Raw genomic sequence first — 14,080 nt, 5'->3', positions numbered from 1 at the left:
CAGACATATACTTTGTAATAAAGTGTAAAGAAGAAAAAGAAAATATAGCGAGAGAAAAAAAATATTTTAAGCTTATATTTTCATTCAGGCAGATATTTCGCTACCCTGCCTGCAGCATTAGGACCCTGATAAATATCTTTCCCTGCACGCGCTGCAGTCCTTTCCGTTCCGAGGATGCTGCAGTGCTTGAGGTATCGGTGGATGACTTTTACTTTTATTTTTTATTATGTTACGTACCCCAAAAACACAGTTTAGCGCTTTATATGTTTGCTTTAAAACGCAGACATTGCCGTGCGTTAACGCTAATTCAAGACCTGCGAAATTGACACCGCAGCGCTTAAAGGCCTTGCCCTCGTTTTATCTGTTTTGCAGATAATATTTACTTGAACTGAACAATGATGTTTTGGTGCCGAAGCTGCAGCAATTTCCCAGTAAGTATGAGACAACAGCATTTTTATTTTCCTTCAGGGGTTTTCAAACTGGGGACTCAAAGGCTGCAAAAACAGTACAAATGTAGGTGGAAAGTAAATAAAATTATGTAAATGTTCAATTAAAATAATAAATTATTAAAATTAAATGATTACGCTTGCATTACTATAATAGTAAAATCTTAAAACTGAAAAGCTATGTAATAGAAACGGCTTTTATAGTGTATATGTACAAGTATGTGTGTAATAGCATTTTGCAAGATATTTACATTTTCTGATCGCTTCCACAGTATAAATATGTTTTTTTACAAATAAATATATAGTTACCTTTTAAACTTTTGGATGGTAGTCCCTCTGAACCCATTTGGGGTTCTGTGATGCTTAAAGATTGAAAACCCCTGTTGTCCATTATTGCATGTAATGATGAATCATTAGACTAGAGTCTCTGATTTACTCGTGAAGATCTTCACAGTGCACTGAACACATGCTCTACAGCTTATGGAGTAGAAGTGACAGACTTTCTAAATGATAAGTAAGGTTGTTTTTTTTTTTTACAGGTTGGGTGGGAGGAAGAGATGTTGCCAGGTAGCTGATGTCAACCAGCCAATAACTGACAACCAATGGGTAAGAACTAGTTTATGGCAAGAAAACCTTGAATAATTGCTTTTCAAAAGAAGCATTTTGTTCTGTTGTCCGTTATTGCATGTAATGATGAATCATTAGACTAGAGTCTCTGATTTACTCGTGAAGATCTTCACAGTGCACTGAACACATGCTCTACAGCTTATGTTGAAGTCGACGTGACCTAGAATTTCTTAATGTTAAAGCAACTTTTTTTATATAAATACACAGGTTGGGTGGGAGGAAGAGATGTTGCCAGGTGGCTGATGTCAACAGCTTACAACCAATGGGTAAGAACTAGTTTATGGCAAGAAAACCTTGAATAATTGCTTTTCAAAGGAAGCATTTTGTTCTGTTGTCCATTATTGCATGTAATGATGAATCATTAGACTAGAGTCTCTGATTTACTCGTGAAGATCTTCACAGTGCACTGAACACATGCTCTACAGCTTATGTTGAAGTCGACGTGACCTAGAATTTCTTAATGTTAAAGCAACTTTTTTTATATAAATACACAGGTTGGGTGGGAGGAAGAGATGTTGCCAGGTGGCTGATGTCAACAGCTTACAACCAATGGGTAAGAACTAGTTTATGGCAAGAAAACCTTGAATAATTGCTTTTCAAAAGAAGCATTTTGTTCTGTTGTCCATTATTGCATGTAATGATGAATCATTAGACTAGAGTCTCTGATTTACTCGTGAAGATCTTCACAGTGCACTGAACACATGCTCTACAGCTTATGTTGAAGTCGACGTGACCTAGAATTTCTTAATGTTAAAGCAACTTTTTTTATATAAATACACAGGTTGGGTGGGAGGAAGAGATGTTGCCAGGTGGCTGATGTCAACAGCTTACAACCAATGGGTAAGAACTAGTTTATGGCAAGAAAACCTTGAATAATTGCTTTTCAAAGGAAGCATTTTGTTCTGTTGTCCATTATTGCATGTAATGATGAATCATTAGACTAGAGTCTCTGATTTACTCGTGAAGATCTTCACAGTGCACTGAACACATGCTCTACAGCTTATGGAGTAGAAGTGACAGACTTTCTAAATGATAAGTAAGGTTGTTGTTTTTTTTACAGGTTGGGTGGGAGCAAGAGATGTTGCCAGGTGGCTGATGTCAACCAGCCAATAACTGACAACCAATGGGTAAGAACTAGTTTATGGCAAGAAAACCTTGAATAATTGCTTTTCAAAGGAAACATTTTGTTCTGTGGTCCATTATTGCATGTAATGATGAATCATTAGACTAGAGTCTCTGATTTACTCGTGAAGATCTTCACAGTGCACTGAACACATGCTCTACAGCTTATGATTGGTTTGTAGTGGCTTGGATGTCTCTAAATGCCTTTTAACCCTTAGGATTGATTCCAGCAGGATGGTTGATGGCAACACTTGATAACTAGTGGGTAAGAAGTTGTTTCTTTTTCTTCTGACTTTGCAAGTGTGGCCCATGAATGATCTCTAACAAAGTATTAATTTTCAATGTTTTCAGCTAAGGGTTTGAAGGGTTAGGTATCCTAACAGTCCAATGTGTTTTATCAGTGATGTGCAGTGATGATTCAACAGACTAGAGTTTCTGATGACAACATGAAGTTTTTCACAGTACTGAGCACAGCTTTTGATTATAATGTATTTTGTTATGAAGAATGTCTAGATAACATCGAATTTTAACTTTTTTTTAGGTTGACGTGATGCCAGTATTATGTGCCAATGATGGGCATATTCCGTTGAATGCAGAGACCTGTCACTCTGTAAGTACAGGTCCTGTAAAATTAACTTGGGTTATAACTGGGTGTTAATGATGAGTGCGATGTTCGGTTCCACTGAAACTCAATGAAGTAACTTTCTCGCGGCGCACTGAAACACAGACCGACAACAAATACACTTATTTTCCCCATTTGTAATCTAATGCACTCGTTTTCTTTGAAGGACAGAGGATTATGCCATGGCAGAAGAGTTGTGGTGACCGGTTTGGAGCACAATGTTGAACTGTTGAGCTTCGTAGTATCGTGTATCATAACTTGGACACTTCCTTCAGTGCCGTTTGAGAAAGTAACTGCTTGTTTTTGACTACTTTTGTATACTTTTTCTAAAATAACTTTTGCATTTAATAAAAATCACTATTCAAGCTGAAAATTGTTGTTGTTTTTTTTATTTATCCACTCTGTAGTTTAAAGCCTTAATCTTATTCATGTTGTAGGATACGGTCAAATATTAGTTCAAATGCTTTTGAGTAATTTTAAAAGTACACAGCTTTCATACCATATAACTGATTTACAACCTATACATGATTTATATTTTGTAGTGGGTTAAACTTTTAAACTAGTTTAGTTTAGTGGGTTAAGCGGTTTAAGTATCAAATGAGTTATTCATCAAATCTGGTATGCTTATCTGAACTATTAAAAATACATATATTAAGATTTGTGATTTTGTATAGGCGTAAGGACCGTTTGTTTTAACTTTTGAACCTATGGTCATTAGAAGTATTCATGCACAATGTATCGCACGTGGTTTTGATGAATTTGACACGCGGTAGCTTTCTCCTGCTGCTGTTTGTTGGCAATGGCGAAGGACTTTTATTATGGAAGCAAGTCCCTTCAGTTATTCGGTGGCTATTATTATATTTGACTTCACTGTACTTCACTTTTGCTACACGCCAGTTCAATTTTTTTATGCTACAAGCATACCCGTTTTGTAGCAAATAAAGAACCTCATTTTGGAAATCAACAGGAGGGTCACAAATCCCCAGAGCGAAGGTCATTGGGTCAGCGACGTCCGGTTTGTGAACGAATCGTTCTTTTGAGTCGGATCTTTTCATTGAATGCCAACTCCAGCTCCGAGAACAGATTACAAGAGACTGTTTAGTGTATTTCTCTTACTAAAAGAAGTAAAAGTTGTAGTGTGTCATTTCGAATTGGGTATGGTATATTAGCATACTTTATTTAAAAGCTTTAAACCTGATATCGTTGGCTCGGTGACTTGTTCTTCTCTTGTTGCTTTGATTAAAAGCGTCTGCTAAATGCATAAATATAAGTAATAGTAAGCTATCCCAGCCAATCACTTTTATACACGTATGATACTCAATGAAATACTTGTAAAGAACCGCAATATGTGTCTTTAGTAAATAAAATGCCGCACCGGGCAGTCAGGCAGCACGAATCATAACGTAAAAGAATCACTGAGTCGATTGGTTGAGTTCTTTCATATGAACCGTTTGAAAGAACCGATTCGCGGAAATTAGCCGGACTCACCTTTGCTAGACAAGTAAACCAGCTCGTAAACTACACAACGACAGTTTAGTTGCGTGAGGTTATCTCAGTCGAACCGCCGTGAATCTATTGGAGTTAAGCTGGACTGTATTTTCGCACTGTGTCGAGCTGTTTATGTGCTGAAACGGTTTAAGTTGAAGCATGTTTGTACCGGGCGCAAGTGAACAGGAATGTGAAGCTAGCTTCGATAAGTGAATGTTTTTGCAACTGAAGCAGAGAGACTGCAGTCACATAAAACTAAAGATTTGAGGTCGCAGGTATGTTTGTTTATCCGGTCGCTAGTGTTTCGACATCGACGGAGTTTAGCGTGTGAAGTCGATCAAGGCTTGTTCAGACATGCTAACCGACGCCGTTTCACCTGAAAAAATGCTTTTATAGCTAAAAAACAACAAAAAAGCGAAACCCCAACGCCGCAATATTTTTTGTGTTCGTTTGTTATTAATTAAAAATTGCATTATCTTCCTGTCATTAAGTTATTTACGGGTGTGGCCGTGGGTTGTTTTCTGGTTGCCCTAATACAAACACGCCTTAATACAGGTCTGTCGAGGAGTCCTTATTTAGACACCTTCTTATACTTGTGTCAGTGTAAAACGTTATATGTCGTCTTAACTCGTTTTGACTCTTTAATAGCTATACAATTAAGAGCTATCTGTGCTTATTATTGCTTTATACCATAGTTATTAATGTGTAATTATCAATTATATTAGCTTTCCCCCACAGACTTACACTTTATTAATGTTATAGCGTTTTAATTTTCTCCTTTGAGCATTATAAAGTATTAGTGCCGACATGACCGCAGTTGTAGGGCGAGTTTGGGGGTGGGTCAGTCCAGCGAATCTGTACTCCTCCTGGGGCAATAAGACCAAATCTGAGAACCCCCCAACAATGGAGGTTCAGACTAGAAGCAGATGGGGCATATGGGGACTTACTGCCTGGGTTTGGAGGGGCGAGAACACCAAAAAGGACCAAAAGACAATCACTGAGGAATTCTGGGAGACCGAGGAGACTATTAAGCCATTGGAAGTGGAAGAACTGAGGGCTGATGTTGAGACTGAGAAAGCAGCCGCTCAAAGCTCCTCACGCTGGTGGAACCGAATGTTTCCATCCAGATACTTTTTCTGGCCCCGGTGGTCATCGTTGTCCACCACTGCGCTCCCCCAGCGGAAATGTGCCGGGTGGAGTGAAGGTACATGGGACAGCGATGAAGTCGATGGGCAATCAGACTATGGGACGCCTCCGCCGTCCCCCACGCCACAGAAATCTGCATTCCAGTTCTTCTCTCGCTCGTGGACGGGGGAAATTGTGCCTGAGCACTATGATATTTGCTTTAATTTCCTGCGCCACTTCTTTGACTTGTTCGTGGTGGGCTTCCTGACCACTGTATCCCCTCCGACCAAATTCATTTTGGACGTGCTGGGAGTGCAGGGGGCCCTAAAGCTGTGGCTCCATGGGATGGCCATGTTTCTGGTGTCGTCTGTTGGGATGGCCGGACTGCTGTGGGTGGTTCAGGAGTGCCTGCTGCAGTTTGCGTTGATCTACGGTCTCGTGCAAGCACTGGTCATCTCTGTCAGTGTACGCCAGAGTGAAGCTTCAGCAGAGGGGGATGATGGGAAAGGTGACGGAGAGGTCAAAGAGAGCGAGGAGGAACAGGACAACATATGGGAGCCGAATGAGCCACAGCAGACAGCTGACGAAAGCAAGAAAGGAGTCAAACAAAGGAGCTGAACTCCTGGGAAAAGTGTATTTTTGGTAAGTAGCTGTTTCTGCCCACAGAACCCGTTTTCTTTGTGCTGGTGTCATAAGATAAAGATTCTCATCCATATAGTGATGCACCAAAATGAATTTTTAACCAAAACTGAAACTAACATTTTCATTTAGCTGAAAACTGAAACTGGAAGTACTTATTGTTAATATTTACTGTTTGAATTTAATTATAAAATTGACTACATTTGAAATATCAGACTTTGTTATATCAAAAGTTACAAAGCATAAAGTTTATTGTGATTTGTTATTTTAATTTGACTTTTTTTTCATGATTATTAATAATTAGCCCCCTGCAGTTCCTTTCCTATCCCCAGTTTAGGAAACACTGCTCTAAATGTTCAGATTTGCTATTTTCATCCCATTTACTTGCACCATTGCAATCACACAGCAATATGCTGAAAGACACTGACACTAAAGACGTTTCTTAGCAACCACCTACAACCATGGAGTTTTGCACTCATAATTTTATTTATATTTTTCAGAATATTTGGTTATGGATTGCAATTTGATTTTTGGAAGGCCATTCCTCTGGCTCAAGATTTTTATTTTTTTTTAACAATCATCCTAACCTTTTGCCGTGGGGCCAAATCTTTCACTCAGAGAAAAACAAGTGTGACATTTACAGATAGCTGTGAAACCTGCTTGTGGTTTTAAACCGTACATCATTTCCCTGCTGATGTGATCCCTGTTTTTCAAAATTTTCAAATTTGAATTTGAAAATTTTGTTTCTCTGGGATGCATTTTCAAACACTGCCTTCCTCCCCCAGAGTGACTGTTTAAGGTGCTGTCAATGATATATTGCCATTGTCTTAATGCAACTTTTATTTTATTTTTTTTGTACACACCTTATACCTTAAACATATTACTATTATTATTATTATTGATAATATTATCAATTTGACAATTGAATTTTAGTATACAGCAGTGATCTATTTCTATTATAATTTAGTAGTAACAGTAGTAGTAATATAATTCTAGGCTTAACTTTTATTTTGGTGGTTTGTCATGAAGATCTTTGAGTGTCCCAAGTGTGTATTTGGTGTTTGTTTTTTTCTTGTTTGTCATTGCAATATGAGAAAAGCCTGATATTTCTCTGCTTCTGTCACAGGTTGTTGACATGCTGATAGTCCAGTACCAAAATCTTTCGTTGAGGATTTAACCACTTCAACACCGACCACCAACAACTCCCCATGAGTGATTGAAGAGCACCCTAAATGTACCAGCACCTCTTACTCTCCACCAGTGAAAGTTTTTGCTCACTTTAATGTACTTTTAATTTCCCAAAACCTATTTTGACATAGCACACCAGCAGGAGAAGTGGCCGGGTAAACCAGTAGAATCTGCAGCCACAGCGATAAAACAACATCTGCCATCTACAAACCTGAACAACCATGTACAGAACTGAGGAACCAGCAGTGATTGATTGTCAGGGAATTTCAATGTAATACTGTGTGATTCTGAAAGCTGAACCGTTTTTCACTTTTACCTTTATATGGTGAATTAACAGCTTTGCGACTCCATGCTGTATGTACTGCACATCTGCATGTGTCACTTTATTCATTGCTCAATGTGGCCTCTAACAGGATCTCTGGATCATTCATATCTGAAATGAGTCCTCTTCCGTAGGTTGTCGCCCATCCTTAATTCGGTCCATTAGTCCAGTCACAGGCAATCTTGGTGAACTTTTTGAGTGCAATTATAAAGGAACTGGATGCAAATGATTTTTAAACTACCTTTTGCATACAGCAAACCTTATGTTGTTCCAAACTTATTTTATTTTCAGTCATTGAACCCGTTTATAAGTTTTGGGTTACATCATTAGAACCGCTCTGTGTTTGACGTATATTTATGTACGCTTCGTTACATTAACTGCATGTCTTGATTAATTTCAAATGTGTTCTCAGTCTTCATTTATATTTCAGTGGATTATATCTGTTGTGCCTCACGATATCTGGTACTTCGGCCAGTTCACAGGGAATTATGGGTAAAGAAATTAGAAGTAATTTTGCACAGTTGTATACTGACAGCTTAATATCCAATGCTTTGTTGCACAAACGTGTCTCTCACTTGCAAGAATAGCTTTCTCTTCCTGAATGTGTTCCACAGATAGCGTTTTATCTATGCATGATACTATAGAACAATGAAAAATCTGTGAGTGACTTTTTCTGTGTGGTACTGGTTTATAAATTTCTAAGTTGTTCATGTCAGTTATTTAAGCATTGAAATGTAGCGCTAGAATTGTTGGTTTACTACAACCTTGAGGAAGCAAGAATATGTGTAACCTTTGAAGGTTCTTTAAAATGTGTTTTTCCATTTTTGTAAGCCATTGAAGTGCGGGCCACTGCTGAAACCAGACAGCTGTGAATAGAAATATCTGCTGTAGCGTGAAACGCATTGCAGCTCAAGGATGGATGTATCTAGGGTGATCTACATCTACAGTTCTTAAGTGCTGCACACTGAGTCTTTAATTGTCCTTACAGCTCAAATAAACTTTCTTTTCCCATATGTCATGTCTGGAGTATGTATTTTTATATTAGGGCACATGTGGACACAGATTTGATCTGTTATGGATCAGTCTGTCTCAAGTAGTCCGAAAATTGCATGTAGGGCTCGCTGTAGCCCGCTAGAGCCACATCTAGGGGGTGGAGCTGGGTAGGTTTAGGGGTGGAGATGGGTGGGTTTAGGGATCAGGGGGTGGAGATGAGTAGGTTTAGGTATATGTAAGGTGGGAGGAGTTGGATCTGGATCCAGCCACACCTCCTGGATCTGCAGCAAGATGCTCCTTGAAAATTGTGAAGTTGTGTGACTACTTTTATTTTATTTTATTTAACCACAGCAGCCGTCTTTGTGTCACGGCACTATGAATTTTAATTGTACAGATTTAATTGTCGAAAACTCAATATCTCAACTCTAGCTAAAATTTGCTGTTACGACACAGATGGCCATTGTAGTTATTAAGAAAAGTAAAAATGGTTGTACAACCTCCAAAGATGGATTTTTACATCTTTATCATGCATTTTATATATCAAGGATCAGGGTTTCAGTCTTTCTGACCAATGAATGAACTCACATTATCTGAAAGAGTAGCTTTTAGTTCACATGCATCAACCATTAATCAGCATTAGTGGTTATTTTAGAATTATAGCATTTATTATTTTGAATTAGCTTTCATTTCATTTTTATTTTACTAGTTTTTCTAATGCATTTAACTTATTTGTATTTTAGTAATTTTTATACTACTTAAACTTACTTTCAGTTCAGTTCCTAATCTTCATGTTTAAATCTTAAATATTTAGTTTTAGTTCAAATTTATTTTAAAGTTTTAGTAAATAACAATCCACAGCACCATTCTATGCTGCTAACTTTCCACATGCCTGGTCTTAAACATTTTACTGATGCTTCTGAGCTCTATTAATAATACATCAACTGAATCATTATATAAATGTACATTTCATAAGGACTCGGCAGAATCAGGATCAGAGTCAAACACAATCAGGTTGCCATTAAGCATTTAATAGATATAAAGAACATAATTTAACATCTGTTTATTCATGTTAAATCCACTCTATGACCTTTGCTATGTACATACAGGTGCATTCACCGTAAAGGGACGACAGATGCATGTGAATGCTGGGATGCAGATGACTGCAGTGACGGTCCTGATGGGAATCAACTGTGAACTGTATGTGACATCAGTGGAGAGATGATGCTATGTGCATTTGGTCTGGGCCAGCATTCAGTCATGCACTCTCCTACGCTCTTTATACCACATATAATCCGTTTACACCTTAAAGCTCGAGTCAAACTACTACACACACACTATCCTGACGGCTTGCACTTTCCCACTTTTAGCTGTATTTTATACCAATTTCTGCCAAATAAAAGCAGCCATAGTGCCCAGGATGAGATGAGGCACCACAGGGTGATCTTCTATATAACACAAAACATCTTCCCTGTATTTCATGTGTAAGGCATGAGAATGAAAGGAAAATATACCAAATCTACACATTTTCAGATCAATCCCACTGTTTAAAAGAATAGTTCACCCAGAAATTATTATTTGCTGAAACTTTACTCTCCCTCAGGCCATCCAAGTATTAGATTAGTTAACATTACATCACTTGCTCACCAATGGATCATCTGCAGTGAATGGGTGCCGTCAGAATTAGAGCTGATAAAAACATCACAATAATCCACATGACTCCAGTCCCCCAATTAATGTCTTGTGAAGTGAAAAGCTGCACATTTCGAGCAAACCAATCCATCATTATTTGTTTGCCTATAATCCATAAAAAAAAAATTCTCCAGTGAAAAAGTCCTTCCCTTGTTGTTCTCACACATCAAATTCCACCAACATATTCATTTATGAATCGTTTTGAGCTGTTTTTGCCTGTAAACTGTGCTTGATCTGTGCATATTTCTCTCCTGATTCAGACAAGATGACTTTCACTGGAGAAAGCAACATTATGGATTATGGCCTCGTATTTTAGCCGTTAGCAGTGGTTTGAAGTAAAAAAAAGTCTTAATGATGAAATTGTTTAGTACAAACACACAGCTTTTCACTTCACAAGACGTTAATTGATAGTCTGGATCCGTGTGGGTTACTTGTTTATTATTGTGATGTTTTTATCAGCTGTTTGGACTCTTCTGACGGCACCCATTCACTGCAGAGGATACACAGGTGAGCAAATGATGCAATGCTAAATTTTTCCAAATCTGTTACCATGAATAAACAAATTCATTCACATATTGATGTCCTGAGTAAATTTTCAGCAAATATTCATATTTGGTTGAACTATTTCTTTCATTTCACAGCTGCAGTTTAATTTCAGTCAGTTTTGTGTAACGATCCAGGTTCTCAATTGGCATTCAGAATGAAGTACAGCATCACAGATGTTTCTCAGTCCACTTCACTAAGTTATAAACACATCAGTTTCTTAGCACGTACATGCCGAGTCTCTGACTAGTCTGATTGTCTGAGGGGAGTCTCACTATAACTCAATCAAACTTATGACGGCTGATGGAGATGATTTAATGCACCCTTGTAAAAATATCCAAAGGGTTGAGTTCCTGAAACTTGTCATGTTTTAAATTCACTACAGCACACAACACACATTACGCTTGAAGTTTCTCAAGTGATAAAGTGATATGAAGAAACACTGCTGCTAGAATTGTGACACCGCAAGGCAAATTATATTTGATAGAAAATTCCTTTTTTATACTGCATTTATTCCTTTCGAACTAGAAGCTATAACCCTGCTGAATCATATTTTAAGGTTTAAATCCATTCAAATGTTGTTGTGGACACAAAACTGGTAAGATCAAGTTGTTAAACGCAAACAAATAAATAGATTTTACAAAAGAACTAAAAACCAATGTCCTATGTACAACCAATATCAATTTTCCGCAGCATTCAAATTGCAAAAAAGATTTAGTCTTCTTTGAGTCATTAAACAAATGACCGAGGAGAAAACGAATCACATTACATTGCTCTACAAGCTTTCATTCATCAAAAAGCTTTTGACACCCAGTGATGGTGTGATGTAATCGGATGTGAGTGAGGATGAGGGATTATGAATGTAGTGCCCACGCCGTCCGTTACCCTTCCCTCCCACTCGCGTCAACTTCTAGTGAGGGTTCTTTCCCCCAGAGCTAGGGGGCACCGTGCTCCCTCCACCCTCCCTCTGTCCATGGTCTCTTCTCCCATGTCCCAGAATGCAGTGCGCGCTTCCGCAGCCGTCCTCGTCATCCCCCTCGCTTTCCGAGGAAGACTCGCCGAACTGTCGAGGCTTCTCATAAACACAGCAACCTGAACATATCAAAGGCATTTTAGAAGAATGTGAAAAACAAATAAGCTGAGGACGTTCTATTTCAAGAAACACATCATTCAATAGGCCGCTTTGAGCGGATGCAGGTCATTTAAACCTGATTTTCAAGGTCAGCTATTTAAAATCTGGCCCAGATCTGCCTGTCCTACGCTGTTTTCAAGTATGAAACAGATTCTCATTTTATACAAGAAATTAATATACACATTAAATGATGAAACAGAAATGCAAAACAAAGACTCACACTTTGAAGACCTCCGGCCCAGATGTTCATTGTCCACCGTGTCACTGGACCACTCCACTTTCTTCTCCGTCTTCCTTTTCCTGAGCTTGATGGTCAGGCTTCTGCCCTCCTGAATGCACACGAAATGAATGAAGAATATTAGTGACATTATTAAATATTTTTACAACTATGAGTAACCATTAATGGTTATAATGAAGACAACATTTTTTTCCACATCAACCATTGTTCTGGCTTTGTGTTACTACTGCAAAAACACAATAAATTAACATGGGATCTTACTATGTACTAGACATACACCACAGCAATACCATGCATCCTTTACATTACTGTAAAATACCATGTATGATGGTGTATGAATAAGGTAATCATTTAATATTATGGTATAATCATTCTGTAACAATATTTTATTGTCCAAACATTATGAAGACAATAGCAATAGTAGAAAAAAAAACTTTTAAAATTAAATAAATAAATATATATATATATATATATATATATATATATATATATATATATAACAGTGGGTTAACAAACTGTTATAGATTATATTATCATTTTGAATTTAGTTTTAGTAGTTTTGTTGGTTGTCATTTTTATTTATTTATGTGTTTGTACATTTTTTGTAACTATTTTATTGGCCAAACATTATAAAGACAATAGTGTTCACAGTAATTCCCAATTTTCCATTACAAAAAAATTAATATATATATATATATATATATATATATATATATATATATATATATATATATATATATATATATATACTGTTATAGATTTTCTTAACATTTTGAATTAGTTTTTAGTTTTGTTGATTTTGTAATTTTTATTTATTTAAATAATTTATTTAGTTTATAGTACATGAAGTTAAACGAAAATGTACGTTTAAATGAAAATGAGAAATGTTGCCTTGGCAACTAACTGTAATAAATAAAATAAGTTTATAAAATAAGTTTTATAATTTTACTCAACGTTTATTTTATTTTAAGTAACGAAAATGTTTATTTTTAACGGTTGTAGATTTAGTTAACCGTAATAACCCTAGTACTATCCCATGTATTTTTTTATTTACTGCAGGTGATATAAAAGTGCCCGTGTTTAAGTGCAGTAAAAAGCTTTCAAAAAAAATATAATTTAAATGTATTTTCCTTAACAATAACAATTGTAGTAACGCACCTGAAAACTGTCGGTTACCATGGTAAATATCTCTAAGTGGAGACGTACAGGTGGATTATTGTTGTGATGTGGGTTAACTTGTGATCATGTTGATTACTAAACAGGCCTTCTGCTGGATCTAGTCAATCTAATAAACTACTCGATATGCGAAGCACAAAGCGATCAGTTAATCACAGGAGCCGCTAGTTGTTGAATGGTGCGGTGTAAATGCGGTTCGTGATGGTGTCTACAGTATCTAGGGCAGAGTACCTGCTGGGGTGGAGGCGGCGTGCCCGTCTGAACGGTCTCCGTTATCGTCTCACTCGATGTACCAGGCATCTCCTCCATAGCGCTGATCAAACCCCAATAAACCTTCCCCGCGGCGCTCGGTCGCCTTCAATCGACGAGAGTCTGCTCTCAGTTTAAAGGATATTAAAACACGACGGCTGCAGCACTCGGTTGGAGCGTCTGGATGTCGAGCTATATATGAATCTGAGAGGAATTTGCGCCAGTCTGATCACTCCTCGGAACGGACGCATTTGCGGACGGACCGGTTACCGAAGTTGGTTGTGTGTCAAAAACTAGTGAGCTGACTACCTAGACAGGATTTTGAGACAATGTAGAAGCGTTTGGAGTCAGCTCAGCTGAATTGTATATCTAAATATACTATTGACTCGAAAAATGCCAAAAAATATAACGATCTTGGAAAGCGCAACGCACCCTTGATGGTCATCACTGCTGTCTAGATAGGCAGCTCGTTAGCTTTTGA

General features: G+C 37.6%; 2 protein-coding genes and 1 long non-coding RNA gene across 5 annotated transcripts; 2 read left to right on the top strand and 1 right to left on the bottom strand.

Moving 5' to 3' along the window:
• Window positions 1-158: 158 nt before the first annotated feature.
• Window positions 159-3,190, top strand: LOC306884841. 3 transcript variants are annotated; one of them, XR_013785487.1, is made up of 9 exons: window positions 159-191; window positions 373-431; window positions 986-1,052; window positions 1,281-1,339; window positions 1,568-1,626; window positions 2,134-2,200; window positions 2,414-2,460; window positions 2,737-2,805; window positions 2,984-3,190. It is a non-coding gene; the product is annotated as an uncharacterized lncRNA (long non-coding RNA). The 3 variants fall into 3 exon arrangements; XR_013785488.1 differs by lacking the exon at window positions 159-191 and having other exon boundaries at window positions 293-431; XR_013785489.1 differs by lacking the exons at window positions 159-191; window positions 373-431; window positions 986-1,052; window positions 1,281-1,339; window positions 1,568-1,626 and adding an exon at window positions 1,854-1,913.
• Window positions 3,191-3,686: 496 nt separating this feature from the next.
• Window positions 3,687-8,591, top strand: LOC306885579 (uncharacterized protein). Its single transcript, XM_079442197.1, has 2 exons — window positions 3,687-6,072; window positions 7,196-8,591. Exon 1 carries the CDS (start codon window positions 5,113-5,115, stop codon window positions 6,046-6,048), a length of 936 nt encoding a protein of 311 aa, XP_079298323.1. The 5' UTR covers window positions 3,687-5,112; the 3' UTR covers window positions 6,049-6,072; window positions 7,196-8,591.
• A 990-nt stretch (window positions 8,592-9,581) lies between these two features.
• LOC306885580 (E3 ubiquitin-protein ligase PPP1R11) lies at window positions 9,582-14,055 on the bottom strand. Its single transcript, XM_079442198.1, has 3 exons — window positions 13,582-14,055; window positions 12,157-12,265; window positions 9,582-11,896 (listed from the first exon to the last, which is right to left on the bottom strand). Exons 1-3 carry the CDS (start codon window positions 13,657-13,659, stop codon window positions 11,715-11,717), a joined length of 369 nt encoding a protein of 122 aa, XP_079298324.1. The 5' UTR covers window positions 13,660-14,055; the 3' UTR covers window positions 9,582-11,714.
• Window positions 14,056-14,080: the final 25 nt, after the last annotated feature.

Source organism: Barbus barbus, assembly GCF_936440315.1.
Source record: "Barbus barbus genome assembly, chromosome: 19".
Taxonomy (NCBI): Eukaryota; Metazoa; Chordata; class Actinopteri; order Cypriniformes; family Cyprinidae; genus Barbus; species Barbus barbus.
Note: the sequence above shows the minus strand (reverse complement) of the source record. Positions and strands in the feature narration are given on the sequence as shown.